The sequence below is a fragment of the Sus scrofa genome, chromosome 6 (genome assembly GCF_000003025.6).
Source record: "Sus scrofa isolate TJ Tabasco breed Duroc chromosome 6, Sscrofa11.1, whole genome shotgun sequence".
NCBI lineage: Eukaryota > Metazoa > Chordata > Mammalia > Artiodactyla > Suidae > Sus > Sus scrofa.
The window spans coordinates 115,363,126-115,385,922 of NC_010448.4; the positions used below are offsets into that span (position 1 = coordinate 115,363,126).

At 39.4% G+C, this 22,797-nt stretch overlaps 1 protein-coding gene across 1 annotated transcript in view; it reads left to right on the forward strand.

Annotated features, from left to right (window-relative positions):
* Positions 1-20,625, forward strand: part of DSG3 (desmoglein 3) — a 31,746-nt gene extending 11,121 nt beyond the window's left edge. Inside the window, exons 5-16 of the mRNA XM_003356391.4 lie at positions 374-518; positions 1,116-1,282; positions 2,405-2,533; positions 2,826-3,011; positions 5,784-6,055; positions 6,943-7,082; positions 8,159-8,386; positions 10,010-10,270; positions 14,428-14,567; positions 14,881-14,944; positions 16,318-16,565; positions 17,762-20,625. Coding sequence (XP_003356439.2) covers positions 374-518; positions 1,116-1,282; positions 2,405-2,533; positions 2,826-3,011; positions 5,784-6,055; positions 6,943-7,082; positions 8,159-8,386; positions 10,010-10,270; positions 14,428-14,567; positions 14,881-14,944; positions 16,318-16,565; positions 17,762-18,379 — 2,598 coding nt within the window. The 3' untranslated portion in view covers positions 18,380-20,625. The remainder of the gene's footprint in view (positions 1-373; positions 519-1,115; positions 1,283-2,404; positions 2,534-2,825; positions 3,012-5,783; positions 6,056-6,942; positions 7,083-8,158; positions 8,387-10,009; positions 10,271-14,427; positions 14,568-14,880; positions 14,945-16,317; positions 16,566-17,761) is intronic.

Here is a 22,797-nt window from a genome sequence, read left to right on the forward strand (position 1 = left end):
TAGAAAGAGATCAGTGCATGAATCCATCCACCAACAAATAAAATATTAGTCCCTCTACAAAGAGCCTCCTTGTAGGGCCATGCCTCTAAAGGAACACCTCAGAAGGATACAGGAGCAAGCCCTGAACTCCAGCACACTGCTTGCCAAGAGCTTCACGCTGAGGGGTGGCAGCACCATCACAGAGGAAGGGGCAACTTGCCCAACTGGTCTGCCCAGAGTTGGCACTTTTCCTCCTTTATCTCCTCTTTGGGGAAATATTTTTCCTCTTTGCACAGAAGTGCTGTACATGCCAGGAGAGGCCTTATCTCTACAAGTTTTATAGTAGGCCAACTAAGTTTGTAGAATGTTAATTAACATTTCCCTCCTTTTCTAGATTACTTGTCGTGCTCTCAATGCCCTAGGACAAGATGTAGAGAAACCACTTATACTCACGGTCAAAATTTTAGATATAAATGACAATCCTCCAGTATTTTCACAAAGTGTATTCATGGGTGAAATTGAAGAAAACAGTGCTTCGAGTAAGTCTTTTGTAGTAACTACCACTTTTAATTTTTTTTATTTTTAGATATAAATATTACCATAGTACATCATTTTTCCAAGCTAATTTATTCTCTGAGTTTCATTAGTAGTTTTGTGGAAAAAGTCTTCACGATAACCTGGGTCTTCTTTTTTTCTAATATTTGTAGTTGAGCTAGAAATAGTATCAAGTCAAAGCTTATTCTAGTCACAAAGCTAAAGAGGTGGCTTTAGGAAGCCTGAATGCATCAGCTGGACTTTTGCAGATTATAAGGTATAAAGACACAGTCACGTACTTGGACAATTTGGGGGGAGAGGAGAATTACAAGCTTATTCATCAAGGGGAAAAAATAAAGATAGAAAATAGTCTCAAACTCCACACAGCAAGGCTTAACAACAACAAGAGGATTTTTACAGAAGGCAGCACAGTTCATCTGATTGAAACAGTTAAGAGGTATTACAAATGACATGTAATTTTTTTATCTCCAGATAGTTTTCATCTTAAAAGACAAATGTCAGTTTGAAATTGTGTTGAATATTTAATGTGAACATGATGTCAATCTTTACATATACTTTAATAAAGTCTTCGGTATTCCTAGACTCACTGGTGATGATGCTCAATGCCACAGATGCGGATGAACCAAACCACCTGAACTCTAAAATTGCCTTCAAAATCCTCTCTCAGGAACCTGCAGGCACACCCATGTTCCTCCTAAGCAGACACACGGGAGAAGTCCGCACTCTGACCAGTTCCCTCGACCGAGAGGTAAAGCAAGGCCCTGAGGAGCACTCAACAGCGCAGACGAGGTTGTCAGAAAGCCCAGAGAGGTGGCATCTTTCTACCTGAGAATGAAGGGGGGAAGAAAGGAGCTTCCCAGGGCTCAGCCCAGCCAGTCTAGGGAATTCTCTGCATTCTAGCAAGATCCTGCTGGGGCATCCTGTGCACCTAAGACCTGCACAATCAACTATGCCTAAACAAATGAGTTCAGCACCCCCGTGGGAGCTAAAGTGGGAAATTGAAAGAAAGTGCTGTACACACAGACAGGGACTGAACTGGGGCCAATCCCTCCTAGGACTGACGAGAAGGAAATCACATTGATGAAGGGGGGAATTTCGATCTGGAATAAGGCCTTCTCTGATATCATGCTTTTTCTCCTGGCTTCTTGTCATTTTACCCCTGCTCTGGCCTCTGAAAAATCCCCTTCTCTCCCTCCATTGTCCTACCAGCATATCCCCATTAACACACCCTACCCCATCGGACTCCATATTATGTTTATACAAATGATTTTTCTCTTCTTTCTTCCTTTCTTTCTTTTCTTTCTTTCTTTCTCTTTTTAGGGCTGCACCCATGGCATATGGAAGTTCCCAGGCTAGGGTTCAAATCAGAGCTACAGCTGCCATCTACACCACAGCCACCATAACGCAAGATCCAAGCCACAACTGTGACCTACACCACAGCTCACAGCAATGCCATATCCCCTCCCTCTAAGCGAGGCCAGGGATCGAACCCACATCCTCATGGATACTAGCCGATAAGTTTCTACTTTGCCGCAACGGGAACTCCCAAATGATTTTTCTGAACAGACCAACAGGTAAGTTCTATAAGCAAGCTCCTCTCATTGTCCATTTTGGCTCTAAGTGTCCTTTCCTGCCCTAAGAAGCTCACAAAAGAGAAAACTTGTACTAGCCCCAAAAAACTTCCACCCAAGCAACCCCAGCCTCACATACCTCCTCTTTGATGGACAGCAAACAGTACATGTGATCCCTCTAGAGAATGAACCATGAACTTGAGTATTTTTGCCTCCTTCCCACAGGAAGCAAATAGTTGCCATTTGTATCCCTGGCACTAGAGATTAATTATTTTCCTTTATCTTTTCTCCAAATTTAGCAAATTAGCAGCTATCGTCTGGTTGTGAGTGGTGCAGACAAAGATGGAGAAGGACTAGCAAGTCAGTGTGAATGTAGCATTAAAGTGAAAGATGTCAATGATAACTTTCCCAGACTCAGAGAATCGCAGGTACGCCTTTCACTCCTGATAGAATTATTTTATATACATTTTATCTTATACTTTGTCATCTTAGTCCAGGATTTGCCTGCTTGCTGGCTTTCATTTAAGGTCTCTGCACTTTGCTTTTAAAAATAAGCTTTTGTAAAATATAAGAATTCAGTAACCAGCTAGGTGACAATATAGAATTTGAGAATTAATGACTAATGCCATTTAGAATGATATAATCCCTTTAGATAACACCTGACACTGAGTCCGAAATTCTGCTTCTCTTTTTTTTTTTTTTTTTTTTTTTTTTTTTAAGTATATAGCACGTATTGAGGAAAACACTTTAAGTTCTGATTTGCTTCGACTTCAAGTAATAGATCTGGACGAAGAGTTCACAGATAATTGGCTTGCAGTGTATTTCTTTACCTCTGGAAATGAAGGGAAATGGTTTGAAATAGAAACTGATTCCAGAACTAATGAAGGCATCCTAAAGGTGGTTAAGGTAAGGTCCAATTTCCTTTCAGTGGGAAAAATAGTCTCTATTAATCAAACTGTCATAAATATTCTTTATTTATTTATGACTAATAACATCACTTCTTTATAGAAAACTTTAAAAACACCTAAAAGTGGACAATTTTGAAAACCCACATAGCCCTATCACCTAAGGAAACTTAATATGTTGATTGATTTCCTTCTGAGCTGTCATACTTTCTACAGAAACACAAACACACTAGTATACATATATTGATGTATATTAATAAATATTGGTGTGCCTGCTTTATGCACTGAAAGTAAACACATTTCCTGCGTTTAACTCATTCACTCTCTACAACTGAAGTTAGGAAGAGACAAGAATACGTGGAACTGTGGCTCATGAATCTGCCAACTTGTTTTAAATGGATTAGCTACAGCCCTCGGAGGGGGGAAAAATGCAACTTTTTCTGGAAAATGGAAATGTATAAATGAAACGCACAGAATAAAAAAAAAATTGAGTCAAACTTTTGTTTAACAGACTTGGCTGCAGCTGACCCTCCATCTCAAAATTCTTTAAGGCTATTAATGCCTGGATATTGTATAGACTAGAAAAATATAACCACTATTTCAGGACATTCCTTGGCATAAGACACTAGATGATATGGGAGCTTCTTTCTTTAACTCCTTGAGTCCAGTAGAATGACAGAGCCATAGTATTCCCTTAACAGGGAGATTGCTGGAATTCCAGATTGCTGGAAGCCACATAAGCAGTTCTCATTTCTCTGCTTTTCAGAAAGTGGGTTACAACCACCCTCAGATGCAAGGGTTTTGTTATAAACCCCCAGCAATGCCTAGGAATGACTTACTCTTGGTCTTCCTGTTGTCACTGAGTCTCCCAAACTAGAAACCTGGGCCTTATCCTTCAATCACAGCATTTTCTCACTATCTAGAGCCAGACATCAAATTCTGCCCTAGAAATTGTCCTTAAAGTCCAGCCCTGGACTTCCTCCTTACAGCCTGAGCTCTACCCGGCCCTGCCAACCTCCCCCCTAGATGCTGCAACCCCTCCAGACAGACGTTCCTGCCTCCTGGGTCTACTTCCCTTCATTCTCCTTCTACCACATTTTTATTAAAGCCAATTTGGACCAGTTACTCTCCTCTTTAAAAGCTGTCCTTTTTCTCCACTGGCTGTGAAACCGGCCCTCAATCGAGACTGCCTATTTGTTTTGTTTCTTTTGGTTTTTTTTTTTTTTTTTTTTTTGGCTGTGATTTGTGATAAGAATGCATTTTTCTTTTATATTATAGTTGATTTACAGTGCTGTGCGAATCTCTGCTGTACAGCAAAGTGACCCAGTTATACACATATATACATTCTTTTTCTCATTTAATCTTCCATTGTGTTCTATCCCAAGAGATTGGATATAGTTCCCTGTGCTATACAGTAGGACCTCATTGCTTATCCATTTTCAATGTAATAGTTTGGGGTTAGTGGAGTCTGCCTATTTGAATCATCTCAGCTTCTCCCAGCCGTGGGCATGTGGGAACAATTGGTTCAGTCAGTATGTGGGGAAGGCCAAAAATTGGTTCTTCAAGGCTCCTCCGGGAAGCAAATATGCAGCCAGGGTTGATGACCCCTTTGGGCCTTTGAAATGACCTTCAGCTCCTCAGAACTGTATCCAAGGCCTCTCAGCAGTCAGCTTTCTATCACCTTCTGTAATGCTGACCATTTGCAACTGTATTCACTCTGCCTGGACAAGTCCTCCTCACCCTGAAACACTCTGCTCACATGAAAACTTCTCAGAAGTCTTCCTCGACTTTCTCAAGTACAAGTCTTCACTCCCTTTCACACAGAGACTCTACCATCTCTTTTGTCACTTACCCATTGTCTTATCATTACCTATTGAAGCATCTTTCTCTTCCTCTCCACTAGGAAACACCAGAGCCCACAAAACCTGTCACAGCCAAGTTAAAACTCAAGTCCCCATCTCCTACCTTAATGTATTTTCAGTTATACACAAATATAACCCAAATAAGCATTTCATTATCTCATCACTCTTAAAAGATTTACTAGCGAAAGGAAAAAGCTATTCTGAGATTCCTCAGGCCTTGAGTTGGGCCATCTCAATAAAAGGACCAAACAAAGAGTTATCATACAAGGTTATCTGAAGATGGTTTTATGAAAAATCGGTGGGCCAGCCACTCACCACTTTGCAGAGGGCTATTTGCCAAGCAAGTTCATCAAGATAATTTGCCTTTGCCACCAGGGAATTTTTAAGTCAGGAAAGACATTGCTGCTCATGAATCTAATGACTATTTCATGAATGTCCATAGCTGTCATTTACAGGAACACATTGTGAGCCTTAATTTGTTCAGGCCTCACACAATCTGATGGAGTAAGGGAGTTTCTTTCAGTAGTGAAAAACTGAGCTTCAGAGATATGAAATATTCTGCCCTGAGTCACACAGCTATTAAGTAGCAGTATCAGGATTCAAACCATGGTACATAGCAAATTTGGGATTCTTTCCACTGCACCACATAACCTAAAGAAACCATAATCATGTTTCGTTAGTCTAAAAAAAAGAAGTACTCTACTTTCTAAGTATCAGTTATCAAACTGAAGTTTTATGAGTTAAGAATTCTCAAGGCTTCTCGTCACAACATTACAATGATCTATGAAAACATTTTGCTGTATATGGAAGCAAAGGATTCATTCATAGCACATAACATGGAGTTCTCTTGTCTTCTTGCCAGTTCATACTTTGGGGACACTTCTTTTCTTCTAATTTTGTTTTTAATCTAGTCTCTAGACTATGAACAGCTACAAAGTGTGCAACTTGGTATTGCCGTCAAAAACAAGGCTGAATTTCACAAATCAGTAATCTCTCAATATCGAGTCCAGTCAACCCCACTCACAATTCAAGTAATAAACGTGAGGGAAGGAATTGCATTCCGTCCTGCTTCCAAGACATTCGTGGTCCAACAAGGCATAAGTAGCAGAAAATTAATCAATTATGTCTTGGGAACATATCAAGCCATTGATGAAGACACTAACAAAGCTGCCTCATCTGTCAGGTGAGATTTTTTTTTAATATCATATTATTCCTTGACATCATTTTAATACATAAATCATTACAAAATAACATCTAAGCCATTCTATGCCAAGGATACAAAAGATTCAAAGCTGGCCAAGTCAAGGAAATATATAACTCAAGAAGAGGCATGTGTTATGAGCAAAAGTAGCATAAACATAAGTTAAAGTGGAAACTAAGAAAAGAATGACTTGGCCCGTCTAGAGAGAGCAGAAGAGTTTCATGGAAACTTTCAGTTGAGTCTTAAAAAAAAAGTAGAAGTTCAGGAGTTCCCTTCATGGCTCAGTGGTTAACCAACCTGGCTAGGATCCATGAGGATGTGGGTTTGATCCCTGGCCTCACTCAGTGGGTTAAGGATCTGGCATTGCCATGAGCTGTGGTATAGGTCACAGGTGTGACTCAGATCCCACATTGCTGTGACTATAGCATAGGCCAGCAGCTGTAGCTCCAATTCAACCCCTAGACTGGGAACTTCCATATGTCGCAGGTGCAAACCTAAAAAAAGCAAAAGAAAAGAAAAGTACGAGCTCACCAGAAGACCATGTTACATTCAGACAGACTAACACAAAGACACATATGCCTAAAATATTAGGATACCATGCAAAGTAGTTGCTGTAGCATAAAGAGCAAGGACAGAGTTATTTTACTGAATGGAGCAGGAAATTGAAAAACCAGGCTAACATATACTTAAGGATTATGAAAGCCTCCTCATCCATGACAATATGTTAATTTTCTACTGCTTTTTATAAAAGTATATTCAATGTCTTACATTAAGTAACAATACACTAAATATGAATGCGTCATTTTCACTAGATAGGTAACATTCCATGTTTGAAATAAAAACTATTATTGTGTTCTATTACAAAACAGATACATCTTGGGACGTAATGATGGTGGTTTGCTAATTATTGATTCAAAAACTGCTCAAATCAAATTTGCCAAAAACATTGATCGGGATGCTACTTTCATAGTTAACAGGACAATCACAGCTGAGGTTCTAGCCATAGACGGTAAGAAAAATACTTTGTTTTTAGGGAAACGTGACTCAAGTTGGCATTTCTTTATGAGTAATAAGTGATTACAGCTATTAATATATTGCCCTTATCACTAGATAAAGTTAATTATCTTAGGGGCTTTGGGTCTCAAGTCTGAGGCAGCTAAATCCAGGAGAAGATAGCGCATTCCAACTTCTCATTAGATTTTGTTGGACCACAGAGAATTCTGTATTTTGTCCCTATCGTTTGCTGTGGTTGGGGCAGGAATTTCTGCGTTTGAGAAGGTGGATAAATACTGTACAGAAAGCCTATTAGGGAAGCTCACCTCAAATGGGAGGTGCCTTTGTGAGCTACTTACAGAGAGAATCACTTAGAGAAACCTCAGGAGCTTATATGATTGGACAATAAAAATTCTCTGAAATGTTTTCAAAATAATATTCACTGACTGTTGTTTGTTTGCTTAAGTGTAAAACTAATTTATGCTCAAGGCAATAAGCAAACATAAAAACAAAAGAATAAACACCAAAAATCATATTATCTAGGAAAAGAGAAAAAGCACTAAGGGAAACAACAGAAATCATTCATAATCCCACCACTGAGAGTTTTTTTATTGTTTTTGATTATCAGCATTAATTTTTTTCTTCAATAATCTTATGTATCTTGGGTAATAAAAACACATCATTGTTTACTCCAAATACTTTGGCCCAAGCTTTAGAAGCAAAAATCTTTCACACAGTCAGGGCTCATGCAGTAGGTTACATTTAAGAAGACTACTATTTTTATGTTGATTTTATTTGTAATCAGTAAATCCATCACCTTATAGGTCTTGGTTCCAAATATATTTAGTTAATAGCCAATGCTACTAATTAAAGACCTCAGCCAAGTTGATAAATTTAAATTTGCTTTTAACAAGATGTGGAAATGGCATGACATCTTTTTACCTGTAGGAGTAACAGATACAATTTCTCATTGTAGGAGTAGGCACGCTAATTTGGCTGCATGCATGCAAGAGAAATTTTAAAAGTTTATTTATTTATTTAATTTTGATACGACATGTTCTGTTCTTTAACTCTAAAATGTTACTCTTTTAGAAAACACGGGTAAAACATCTACAGGCACCGTATATGTTAAAGTACCTGATTTTAATGAAAACTGTCCCACAATTGCCCTGGAAAAGGAAACAATCTGTAGTTCATCACCTTCTGTGGTTGTCTCAGCTAGAGCCGTGGACAAGGATAAATTCACTGTCCCCTACACATTTTCACTGGAGGATCAACCTCTAAAACTGCCAGTTGTGTGGAGTATCGCATCACTGGATGGTGAGTAACTATAAAGCTGCTTCCACAAATGAAAGTTGCTGCTTCTTATTTCCAGAAGGATAAAAGAGAGCTCATTGAGGAGCAAGTCCTTTCCAAGAGCAATTTAAAAGATTTTAGCAATGAAGATGTGGTCGTAGCCTCATGCATTTCTTCTTTTCAGAAGAGAATGGAATGATACAATGTTAGCACTATTTAATATTTTCTGTTTTTTGCATAGAGTCCAATTTTTGTATACTTTTCTATTTTTCATTTTTTATCTCTACCTCCTCACTCCCGCCACAAAAAAAAAAAAAAAAAAAAAAAAGATTAGAGTCAGGCATCTATTTTATTGCAGAGCTGTTTAGATTTCTAAATATATAAACTTTTCCTAACTAAGCAGACTGTCAGATGTGAAGCACTGGAGGGGTCAGCTCAAGTCTGTCACTCATCTATTACCAGTCAGGAATCTTGAGGCATGCTGGACTCATAAACCCATTAGCCAGTGGAAAGAGCCAATCATTCTTCCTTTTCTCCTAACCTTTATCATGCTAATTTTACCTGCTCCATGTTTTCCAGGAGTCTCACAGAAAAAGCTATTAGACTTAATAAGAATCTTCTCCCTTTGTGGATTTTACTGTGACCACCAGTCCACTTCAAATCCCTTGTAAATGAATTCACTTTTCTCTAGCTCTTTTCTGAACTAATCTTGCTTCCTTTCAAGCATGTGCTTGCTCTCTGTTGCCTAGTCATAGGTATCTTCCATTGCTAGTGTCACCAAAGGCATCTTGTTCTCTGTGGCTTTCCTTCCTGGGGCTTTCCTGATCTCGGTGTAAGGATCTAGCTCCAAATTGTGCATTTGGCTCCACTAGACACCCTGCCAGTGAAAAGAGTGCAAAAGAAATATCATAGAGAGACAGGACCTGGCATTATATAAGCACCTGCTTGGGTGAGGCTGGGCAAGGCAACAGCGCTTGGACTGGAAGGATCAGGCACAATGTTAAGGGGCACAATGGGGTCAAGAATTATCCAAGCAGCACAACCCTACAGCTTACGAGAGCTGCTGCTGGAGCCACTTAGAATGGGACAGCATAGAAATGGCAAATGATCACTGCTCCTGAGTCAGATAAGTAGCGGCCTTCACCACAGGGAACCCCAAAATGCATGAGGCTCATGGGATGAGGATCGATGGGAGCAGCTGAGGTAGCAGCAGCCAAAGTGGGAATTCAGTCTTGAGAAGTCAGGAGCAAAAACGTGGAGTGAGGCAGAGGGGACACATTTAAGGGGCACCACAACAGTCCAGGGGTTGGTGCGCACTTAGAGAAGAGTGGTGAAGCCCCAGAAGGAGGAGGCCCCCATTTAAATGATGTCCACGTCCCCTCTTCCTTGGGGGCAAAATCAAGGTAGGACTGAGTTTTCATGGGGGAGAACAATGGGCCCACCTGGAACAGACAGAACAAGGAGGAAGGACAGGCCCAGATACCCCAACTCAACCGTGTAGGCTCATAACTGCTCAAGCCTCACCCCACTGTCAGCCCCACCCTTTGCAACAGTGATATCTATGGCAACTCTGGTTCTGTTCAAACAGAAGTAGTTTTAAGAGCAAAAGACACCTTGACCTACTGTTGATTTGTTTGTTCCCCACAGACACCTCCGCCCTCCTAAGAGCCCCACAGCAGATATCTCCTGGGGTGTACAGAATCTCCCTCGTGGTCACGGACAGCCAAGGCAGGCGGTGTGAGACGCCGGAGAGCCTGACTCTGGAAGTCTGTCAGTGTGACAGCAGGGATACCTGTGGAACTCCGGTTCCGACCAAAACGCCTTCGACCGAAAATGGGAAGACGTCATCTTGGAGGTTGGGGCCTGCAGCCATTGGCCTGCTACTCCTCGGTCTTTTGATGCTGCTGTGTGAGTATGCCAAAGCGTCACTCTGCTTGTACCCGGTGCCTGCACCCACAAGTGCAGAGCTTCATGCTGCACGGGCAGTGCACCTCTGCAATTGTTTGAGAGGCAAAGCTGGGGGGAAATGGCATTTTCTGGGAGAATTGGAAATGTTTAAAGTTAACATGCCAATAGTCTATACTTATCATACAGCAAAGCAATTATCATACAGCAAAGCAAGTCATATAAATTAGACACATAGCAAACAGCACAAAGGAACCAAGAAGGAAAAAAATAAAGCATGAATATTCTACACACTGTCAGTGACATCAAAATTATGACTTTATCCATGAGCGTAGCCCTTTCTGACATGTCTTTTCCACATACAGGTCTCATGAGATTCTGAAATAAAAAGAGGACCCTGACGAAGTAAATTTAGGGGATATACGTAAGATATCATAAGCTTGGAGCTTTAAGATGCACATCAATGTATCACAGACTCTGAGAAGTTATTGCTTAATCCAGAATTTCCTCAAAATAGCTTTCCACGTGAAAATACACTCCTTTAAGATTCCCATGCTGAAAATGATTAAGTTTAGGGAATTCCCACTGTGACACAGTGGGTTAAGAATCCAACTGCAGCAGCTCGGGTAGCTGCAGAGGCGTGGGTTCGATCCCCAGCTGGCACATGGGTTAAAGAATCCATTGTTGCCGCAGCTGCAGTTTGGATTCAATCCCTGACCCAGGAACTTCCATATGCTTCAGGCGCAGCCAAAAAAAGATTAAGTTTATTGAACACATTAGGGAAATGACGCACATATATTATTTTTCAATAACAGGAAAATTTATTTTTTATATTTTTCCTTTTTAGGGCACACCTATAGCATATGGAAGTTTCCAGGCTAGAGGTTAAATGGGAGCCTCAGCTGCTGGTCTATACAACAGCCACAGCAACACCAGATCCAAGCCCCATCTGCAACCACAGCTCACCACAGCACCAAACCATTAACCCACTAAGCAAGGCCAGGGATCAAACCCACATCCTCATGGATACTAGTCGGGTTCTTAACCCACTAAGCCATAACAGGAACTTCAAAATTTATTTATTTAATAGGTAGGTTTCCAAAAGTTGCACGTAATATTGTGTGAATCAAACAGTATTTTGAATGGAACAAGTCTCTATTTAAAACAACTTTGTGGCAGATTTTTATATAAATAAAAGAAAGCCTTGATAAATTCACAATCACTTCCCTAATTTATTATAAACCATAGACTTTTAGAATTAAAATGATTTTTCATAATAATCAAGTCTACTTCAACTTCATTTAAATTTTGCTTAATTTATGAGATATTTTTAAACCACAAAGAAGTACAGAAAATTGCACGGCAAGCATAAATGCAGCCACAAATCAGACTTAACAGACATTAATACTTGCCATATTTACTCAGATCTCTTTTTAAAAAAAGAAATTGCCATATATATACATTTAATGGCCTCCTGCATATGCCGTGTATTCTCCTTTCACTTTCCCCAAAAGTGTTTACCATTCTGAAGTTATCTTGCATCCTTTAATAGCTGAAATTGGCACTCAGAGTTTCAGTTTTCCAATGTCATGTGAGTCACTTTCAAAAGCAAAAATTTTTAAATACATATATATATATATATATATATATATATATATATATATGAGTCTTTGTGCTAGCTTCTAGGAAAGGGGCCTTGATTCTAGTTGTCATGTAGTTACCAGATTTATGCAGGTCTAACTATATGGAGAAATTACGCCAAGAAAAAGTTATAGTACATGTAATAATATAAAATATAATAGAAGTGAATACTAAGAAATATTGTAGAGGCTTCTCAGGTTAGGGGAATCATCAATTTGAGCCTTAGAAAATGAGTAGGATATAGTAAATATAAAAAAGAGGGAAAGTCGTGGTGCAGCAGAAATGAATCCGACTAGGAACCATGGGGTTGTGGGTTCGATCCCTGGCCTCACTCAATGGGTAAAGGATCTGGCATTGTCGTGAGCTGTGGTGTAGTTCGCAGATGTGGCTTGGATCTGGCATTGCTGTGGCTGTGGTGTAGGCCGGCAGCTACAGCTCCGATTAGACACCTAGCCTGGGAACCTCCATATGCCACAGATGTGGCCGTAAAAGGCAAAAAAAAAAAAAAGGAAAATGTTTCCAAAAAGTAACAGCCTGAGCCAAAGCCAGAAAACGCTTGTCAGGTTTTAGGAACCACACAGCCTTGGGAGGCTAAAGCAATCGGGAAATTGTAGAGATTGAAGGAGATGAAACTGGCAAAAGCTTTGGGACTAATCTGGAAGGGCTTACATACACATGGAAAGGAAAGTTGCTGAGAGTATTTGAATAAAAGACGAATATGATCACATCTGTATTTTAGAAAGACAACACTGGCAGCGTGTACTGTAAATCTAAAAGGAAAGAAGAGTTAGGAGGTTATTGTAATAGTTCATAAGGCACAATGGAGCCAGATTTCAAGCTGTGGCATAAGACGAGAAAGGAAAGGATAGGTGAGCAAGGCATTATGAGGGTACACAGGGTGGATTTGGAGACAGTGGATAGGTAGCGTGGATGAGAAATCCAGATGAACCACTGAATTCAGCTGCCACTGAAACGATTAAATGAAACTGAAAATATCAGAGGAAGCACAGATAAGTATGGTGGCAATGATAAATTTGATTTTAAAATGTTTACTTTGAGACATGGATATGTCCTCTAGGCCACTGAACATTTGGGACTGTGGCTCAGGATGACAGTCAGAGGAAATACACTGTGTTATCCCACAATCATATCTGCTTCATGGAATCCTATCATTTGCAAATGGCATATCTTGAATTTTGTGCAGGACAGAACATACATTTTTCATTCTGTAGAAATGCAATCAACACTTTAAAAAAACTTTCCCTGGGTGCACATATAAAAACAAAGGCCCCTAGGAAATACTGAGCATATAGACATACATTAACCACCTTTCAAAACTAACTTGTCCAATTACAATATTCAACGCTTTCCATACATCCCATAAAGTCACAGAATTGAGAATGACAATAAAGAAAAACTTTAGAAGTATCACTTATATGAACATTAGGTTAAATTTTGAGAAAATGTATTAATTCTGTCTTATTTTATATACTTGCCTTAATACTCTTCTTTTATATATATATAAACCTAATTAATATAATGGACATGGTCCATCTAAACAATATGGGTAAGTCCTCATGCAACTCACTACTATCCTTTATATTAACTCATTTAATCCTCACAGCAATCTATGATACAGACACTATATATTCTCCCATTCTTTGGCTAAGTTAATGGAGGCAAGAAAAGATTTAATTTGTTCAGCTGGTGAATGGTAGAGCCAAAACTCAAACCCAACAAGTCTGACTCCAGAGGCCATATACTCTTAAACCCTTCACTTAGCTGCCCATAAGTAAACAGAATTCAAACATTAGGATTTAAGCGGCCTTGGCAAGCCAGAGGTAGAGATGGGGGCCACTGACTACCTAGCCTGGGAAGTGCTGCCTTTCTCTCTTGGTCCATTAGCAGGAGATCGATGTTAATCTTTATTGCCAAGATGTGACTGATATGCACAGAAAGAATGATAATTACCCAGGCAGGAAGGCCCCTCCAAGCTAAAGATTCCTAAATCACAATTAAGAGTGCAATGATATTAGATCATCACTCTAGCTGCTGAGGGAATTTGCTGGTTAATTGTTGTTCACTAAGAGAGCATTAGAGTCCAGATTACTAAAACATTATAATGTCCACCTAATATCTTGACCATTGGGGTGGGTATTCACCTGAAATCATATACAGAGCCTCAACATGTACAAATTAATGCAAACATAATAAAAATATATTACAGAAAAGGACTGAGGAGCTGAAGGACCACCGTTATTATTTATCCGAGCCTATTTTAAGAAAACAATATATGTGTCACAAGAATAACTTCATCTGTCTCCTTCAGTTTCATAACCTATGAAATTTTAGTATGCTTAATTTACCAGATTTTTTGGCAGAAACTAATTTTGCCTTCTAGTAGATTTTCCATAAGCATTAAAAATACTACATTTTCTTTACAAGGTTTTTGACAATTGCAATGTCAAATTGTTTCAAGTGATGCAAACGTTCTGACATTTTGTTTTCCTGTCTACTAGTGGCCCCCCTTCTGCTGCTGACTTGCGACTGTGGGAGGGGTCCTATCGGGGGAGTGACTGGTGGATTCATCCCAGTGCCTGATGGTTCAGAAGGAACAATTCATCCGTGGGGAATCGAAGGAGCCCACCCTGAAGACAAGGTGAGAATCCACTCGGTGAAACATTTATTTCAAGCATACAGAGCAAAATTCGATTTATATTCCAACAGGAAAAGGGGTAACAGGGTCTAAAAATAAGAGATTCCTGACCCTCTAAGACTCTTGAGAATCAGTGCTGAAATGAATGAAGGCTTTTAGGATCTTAGCTCTTCGGATATCAAATCATAAAAATGGTGACTCCTGCAAGAATTTGGGCTTCTTGTAATGTCACTATTTGCAAAGGGGCACATTTTACTTATGTTGCTGAAATCTGATTAACTATTAAATGTACTTATTCTTTGCACATGGTTTGCAGGAAATCACAAATATTCGTGTGCCACCCATATCTTCCAATGGAGTTGATTTCATGGAAAATTCCGGTAAGTGAACATCAAATTTATTTTTGAACACAATAGTGGGTTCAGCAAGAAACAATGAATGATAAAAACTGTTCTAAATTCTTTTCTTAATAATTTGCATATTTGTGCACATACGGAGAGATGTTACCACTGAAATAGAATTTCAATGAAATGGTTTAATATTAGTATATTAGCCAACTCCGTGACCTAGCTCTGGCTTCAGTAAGTTCATTTGTCCACTGATGTCATTGTTTTTAACTGGCAGAAGATTTGTTATACTTTTCCAAACTTTAACCAACTGAAGTATGGCTCTCATATAGTCAATTACTAATTTTTTAATATGCAAAGATTTCACACATATAGAAAAATAAATGATAAGGAAAATATAATAAACAACAGGTACCCATCATCCTACTTTGACTATTGACATTGGTAGTATTTGCAGTTAAAGCCTCCTGTGTGCACATGCTAGATCTTTTTGCCCTTCTTCCTTCCCCAGAACTAACAGTTTCCTGACTTGAGTTCAATTACCAGTTCTCATATTCAGTCATCATGGGACAAGATCACTTATGTTGTCATATAGGTGAAATTATGTATTTATTTGTTTTATCAAATGACTATTTTATTATCTCAATGCCACAACTAAGGTGTAAACTAGAATAATAAGAGCTAATGCCTAATATTCAAATTTTTCTTAGTTCCATGCTTAGCAATAGATTGTTTTTAAATACCCAGCCTGAAGAATCTTTATAAGACCTCCCCCAAGAGGTAACCATCTGCCTTTACCAGCTACATTAATACTTAACTTTTCTACCATTATAATTACATAGCAAAAACTATATTTAGAATTCTCTAGAAAAAAACAGCTTTCCATGAAAATGTAATGTGAAGGCAGAATAGTCAAAACTCATTAAATTTTCATTAGGCACCAAGACACCAACTTAGCATCTGCTAATTTGTATGATTACATTATGTATATTTCCTTCTTGGTTTCCATATTGAGCCAATAAAACAGCTTAATTACAATTTCTTTTTTCCTGAAAACAAACAAGCATTGCATTAGAAGCTTATGGCTGTGTGCTGAATATTCTGTTTTCACTTTTCCATTTCTGGCTGTTGAAAATCTATTTCCTTTGTATATTTTTTAACTAGCATGTTTTCGGAGCTATTTCATCTGCTAATATCCTCTGTTACATCCTCACCTCCCCTATAACTCTCACATAACAGGCTGTGGGTGTTCTTATCACCTCTAGTCATATAACTATATTTTCTCCCATTTCCTTGTTTTACTTGGAGACAGTTCTTGGATATCAAAACCCAGTAAAAACAAAACACAACCAAAAAAAAAAAAATCACAGCATGAAATGCTATAAAATTGTCTCTCCTGTTTTTAGAAGTTTGTACAAATACATATGCCGGAGGGACAGTGGTAGAGGGAGCTTCGGGAATGGAACTGACCACCAAGCTTGGAGCAGCTGGAGGATCTGGAGCCGCTGCGGGATTTGGAGCGGCCGCTGGCCTTAGCATATATTCTGCAGGACAGTCTGGGACAATGAGAACAAGACATTCCACTGGAGGAACCAACAAAGACTATGGCGAAGGGGCAGTAAACATGAACTTCCTGGACTCCTACTTTTCTCAGGTAATGGAAAATTCTGTGGCTTTGTTATCTTGTTTACATTAGAGATCTTTCTACGTGACTCCAGTTTTACAGTTCCTTTTTTTTTACAGCTTCGTAAGATGCAAAAACAACAACAAAAAAAGAGAGGTTCCTTGTGAAAATAGTATATAGTATACCTAAGATGGCTGACAAAATTAGGGCTACTGGCCCAAAGGAAGAATGGGTCGGTAGACATAAAGGGATAGAAGAGGGCGCCTCATCCCTCCAACTGAACTGACAAGGAAAACCTTTTGCACCCAGATCCACAGCATCCTCTTTAGGAATACAAAGCAGCTTGCTCTGTATTTCCTATACCATGAAGTATGTCAGAATACATCTGCATATGTTTTTCTCATAGAGGGTTATAGTATTCTTCCCATTCTCAAGGAGTCTGTGCCCAAAAAAGTTGAAGAACCACTGAATTAATGACCCCAAAACAAAAGGGGGGACCAGGGATGTGATGGAAGATCAGGTGAAGTGTCAGGAAGCATAGAACTGAAAGGGAGAAAGGGTGCAAGAACAGAGAGGACTCTGGGAGGTAGGGTGTTTGCCTCTTGGTTGGTGCATCTCATCTAAAGCTTTAGTATGAACTGGTAAGTGCTGGCCTGGTGTCCAAGCAGATGAAGGGTGATACTGTGAGGAGCAACTGGCAGGAAGGGCTTGTCTAGGATGGGGATTCTTGGGATATTCCAAGTTGTGTATGGGTCCTAGTTACAAGTCAGGCTCTCCCAAGAGTTACAGAGTCTCATCAGAGACCCATGTCTGGCTGACAGCTGTCTCAGAGGGTGCACGGTGGGATGGCTCCACCCACACCCCACACAAAGACATGCATTAGCACAAGAACACATGGGGACCCTCGTACTCGGCCTAGCCAAACACCTCTAGGTTTTGTACACATTTGCTCAGTACACCTAAGTCTATGTAAATTCAAGCCCTGAAAATCAAGCATTAAACCACGAGCCTAGGCCAGACTCAATTTCCAAGGACTATCAACAACACTATTCTCCAAACACAGGTAACTTCTATAACAAGACGCCTGATGTAAAGAGTATGCCTTTACTTGTATGGATTACCTAAATCATGCACTCATGATCAAACCTTGAGTTCTGTGAGAGGCATTACATTCTTCCATGGACCGTCTTTCAAAATTCTTTTTTTCCACCTTCCTCCACCTTTAGAAAGCATTTGCCTGTGCGGAGGAAGACGATGGCCACGAAGCAAATGACTGCTTGCTGATCTATGATAACGAAGGAACCGGTGTCCCCGGTTCTCCCGTCGGCTCCCTGGGTTGTTGCAGTTTTATTGCCGACGAGTGGGATGATGGCTTCTTGGACTCACTTGGCCCCAAATTTAAAAAGCTTGCAGAGATAAGCCTGGGGATGGATGACGAAGCCAAAAAATCTCAGCCACCAGCCAAAGACAGCGGTTCTGGAGTTGAATCCTGTGGCCAATCCGTACAAGTTCAGCAATCAGAATCTGTTTGCTACCAGACGTTGTCAGGCAGCCAGGGAGCTTCTGCTTTGTCTGCTTCCAGCTCTGTTCTCCAACCAGCCATTTCCATTCCTGACCCTTTGCAGCAGGGTAGCTATTTGGTAACGGAGACTTACTCGGCTTCTGGTTCCCTCATGCAACCCTCCACTGCAGTCTTTGATCCACTTCTCACGCAAAATGTAATAGTGACGGAAAGAGTGATTTGCCCAATTTCCAGTGTTCCTGGCAACCTACATGCTCCGACAGAGCTACCAGGGTCCTGTAATCAAATCTGCACAGAAGATCCTTGTTCCCGTCTGATCTGATCAAAATGAACTGGAATAACATACTGGCCAAATATGGCCATTTCAACCAAATTATTCAAAACAACATAGCAAATCTCAGAGTACTGGTCTGATTTGGCACTTATTTGCTACTCTTCTAAACTGATTGCGATTATAGCCTAAATTTTCTAGTTAAACCCCAAAATGGAAATGTTGTCACTCTTCTCAAATACTATTCCAATCATAGTAAATCTTGCTGCTTTTCAAAATATCTTAAAATAATATTCAGCAGGAAAATTTCCTACCAATTTTTAAACTTCAAATGCAATGTGTTTTAGTGGATTAAGTGCTTGGAGTCAAGAGCCCCAGTTCTTGACTCTTTCAGCTTCTCTTATATCATTAATAATGATATGAGTCATAAGGTCTTTGCTAAAGCATTTTGAGCTGCATAGAGAAAAGAAGTAGCTGCATTTGAAATTCTGCCATCTTCTTGGTGCTGGGAGATCCTAGGTACATCTTTTGCTCAAGCTAAGGGTATTGGCTTATAAATAAAACTTGCTGCATCTATATTTGTCATATTCTTATAATGACAATTTTGAAATAGAAATGTCATAGGACATTTGGGAAAGTCTATTATGTTGTAAATATTATGTGTTTTTTAAAATCACCTTGAAAGGATCTATCTAAAGAAAGTAATACATTAAGCTATGCACTTCAACAGTAATCCTGTGTTAATAGTCTTTGAAAAGTACTCTTTGGTGTTCCCGTTGTGGCTCAGAGGGATAAGAACCTGACTAGTATCCATGAGGATGCAGGTTTGATCTCTGGCCTCACACAGTGGGATAAGGATCTGGTGTTGCCTTGAAAGCTGTGTTGCTGTAGCTGTGGTGTAGGCTGTCACCTGAGGCTCCAATTTGACCCCTAGCCTGGGAACTTTCATATGCCACAGGTGCTGCTGTAAAAAGAAAAAAATATATATATTCTTTATTTTTTAAATGTCAGTGGGTAATGACATAATATAGTGATGTTTTTTAAATGTCAGTGGGTAATGACATAATACAGTGATGTTTATTATGTTGATGACTCTGGGAATACAAAACATGGCTTTCCTCATATGCAAAAGAGGCCTTTGATGAGAGACTAACACATAGTGAAATTTGTGAATGTGTATTATATGCAATATTTCAAGTCAAAAAAAATATGGAAAGGGATTATCAGTGACCTCTATTTTATTAACCCTCACTTCTTTTAAATTAACAGCTATTGCAATTTAATTCTTGAGCATAACAATGTTAGGTTAGTGAGAGCTTAGAATACATTATTTTGTGTTACTGTGATGGCAATGCAGTTCTTCAAATCATTTCTGATCATTCAAGGTCTTTAACCTTTAGCCCATAGAGAGCACCCTACCTCTTATCAACATTAGCTGAGACTTACAAGGTCATTGTCTAGCTCTATTCTAATTGTATATAAAATACTCCTTTCAGGTTTTTGCCGTATTCAAAACCTATCTTTGTTTTTCAGATGGAATGCAAAGCAATTAAGTGTTTGTGTTTTAACCCAGGAGGGAGCAGTCCTGAGGATTTCTAGGGAAAAAGAGTCTCCCCCACCCCTCCCTGCCAAATGTCCTTACATCTAGCATTCTTCCCTCTTCCCACTTCCACGACCACCAGGAAGGTATGGCTAAGACAGCCCGAGAAGCAGGGCCAACCTATTTTTCCAAGACCAGGCTCCAAGGTAGCAAGGCCTGCGGGGTGCCCATCTTGAGATGAGGGGAACTAGACCCTTTGGAGGAGGCTCCCAGATCCTGAGGAAGTCACTCTGTTATTACCACGAGGTCCTCTGCTCAATAGAATTTTGCTCCCAGATCTAGAACACACAGAGCCCATTTGTTCCTTTGTGTATGCATGAGAATTAAATTAGTCACAAGAAGAACCCTGATTCCAAGTTCAAAAGTGTTTTTAGGATCCTCAAAGTATTTTACCATTGCCTCTTAAAAAAACCAACTCTCCATCAAATGGGGATTTTGCTGCATTGTCAAACTACAGAAGAAACCATGCCTTCACAGTAAAGTCTAATAAGGGAAAAACTGAAATGAAATGAAATATATTTAAAATAAAAATAGATCCGTTGGGTCTAGGGGGACCTACAAATGATTCGTCATGTAAAATTAAATTCAAAGCAAAAAATGTATATGTACTTTTTCAGAAAGAATAAAAACTGTTTCAAGTAGAAAAATTTAAAACTTCAAAATCTTTTTACTTGATGTATTGTGAATTTTAAACAGTATATATTAAAACTTTAACAGTGTAACATTGTTAAAATAAAATTGTTTGGCAACAAATTTATGAGTACTTCCTTAACCATTTAATGAAAGCTGAACAACTCTCTGCAATGAATAACCATTAAGAAATATGATGTAAGGAAATGATTGCCTATATATTTTTTTATCCATATTTTACTTTTTTTTCTAGCTGATACATTTTTTGCATCCTCTCAAGTAGGAAGGAGGTATATGGGGACTCAGGATCTCTTTTGAGGGGGCCACAGTGTGCAGTTGCTTGATGTGGGATGTCAGTTCCCAGTCCAGGGATTGAACCTGGGCCGCAGAGATGAAAGTGCCAAATCCTAACCACTAGACCACTAGGGAACTCCCGGAATCTCTTCTTCTTCAGGTAGAAACAGTGCTGGATGAGATGCTGGCTGAGGTCAAAGAAAACTTACTAACTGGATATTTAACTCATTTGTTTGGTCATTTAGAATGGTCTATCAAGCAAAAATTTTGACATTCTATGAAGACTCAGAAAAGTTGGAGTAAAGAGAAGGTAAGGTTTTCCAGCCTAACATGATGACGAAAATGTACCACGACTTTGGTGACAGCCATCAGCCCCTGCAGTGGGTTTGTCTCCCAGTAAGTGCCTATTATTTTTAATGTCTTCTTTTAAAGGGATGCCAGAAAATAAGTCCCTTTAGAACTTCAGATCTTGCTTTGGCTGACCTTCCTCATTCTCAAATGCAGACAACTCGACTTGGACCTGGGTTATGGGAAGTGGAAACTGGATTAGAGTGAATGTTGAGTGAAGAAAGTGGATGGCTTAACACAGATGTTTCACAACAATCCCAGGAAAATGAAAGCCATGCAGGTAAACTCCAAAAATATCACCGGTCCCTTCTATTCATAGAAAGTTTTTTTTTTTTTTTTAAGCAGATGCCATCAGAAACTTTTTTACTATTTTATTTTATTTTATTTTATTTATTTTACAGTTGTATCTGTGGCATATGGAAGTTCCCAGGCTTGGAGTCAAATCGGAGCTGCAGCTGCCAGTTTATACCAACGCCACAGCAATGCAGGATCTGAGCTACATCTGCAACCTTCACAGAAGCTTGTGGCAACTCCAGATCCTTAAGCCACTGAGCAAGGCCAGGGATCACAATGTCGAGTTCCTAACCTGCTGAGCCACAACAGGAATGTCTACAGAAAGTTGAAAGAATAAAAAAAGCAAGGTCAGTTTCTCTTACTTTAACTTTCAAAAAATCAAGTAAGAGTGTAAAAGAATACCTTTTCCTGACTAGCTTCAATGCAACTAACAATTAAGAAACAAAAGTTAAGGACTTCATGTTGTTGGCAATCTAGCATTTTCTCCACTCCTTTACTGAGTCTGTGAAGAGTAATTCTGAATTAGAGATCATATCACTTAAGACTTGCTCAACAACACAGTCTGAGATCATTTGTACGTAAAACAGATAATTGATGAAAAAAAGATAATTGTTTAAATTCCAGATGCCAGAAACAACACGTTTTCCACAAAGACTACTGACTGAGATTCCTTCTTCTGTGCTTGATTCAGAGTGCACTACTATTCCTTCATGATAAGACACAGACTATTTCAGGTTGGTGTCTTTGCTGTCTTTTGCTTTTATATATTGATTTTTTAATTTTAATTTTTATCTTATTTATTTATTTTGCTTTGGAGGGCCACACCAGTGGCATATGGAGGTTCACAGGCTAGGGGTTGAATTGGAGCTACAGCTGCTGGCCTACACCATAGCCAGCATCCAAGCCAAGTCTGCAACCTACACCACAGCTCACATGGTGATCCACAGCAATGCTGGATCCCCCACCCATTGAGCAAGGCCAGGGATCAAACTTGTGTCTTCACGGATACTAGTCGGATTCGTTTCCACTGCACCACAATAGGAACTCCCTCTTGACTTTTTTTAAACAAATGCAAAACAAAAAAGTCTAAACACAATGCAGGTGTAGTTAAAACTCAAGAGAATGATGATCTAAAAGGACAAGTGCAAAAGTATGCAGTTACCAGAGCAGGAACAAACATGACATTGGTGAGGTCTACCAGATGGCCAAGATGATTATATTCTAATCTATTTCTTACAGTAACTCTGAGATTACAGTCATGAAAACAGAGACCCAGAGAAGAAAAGTAACTTCCTCAAGGCCT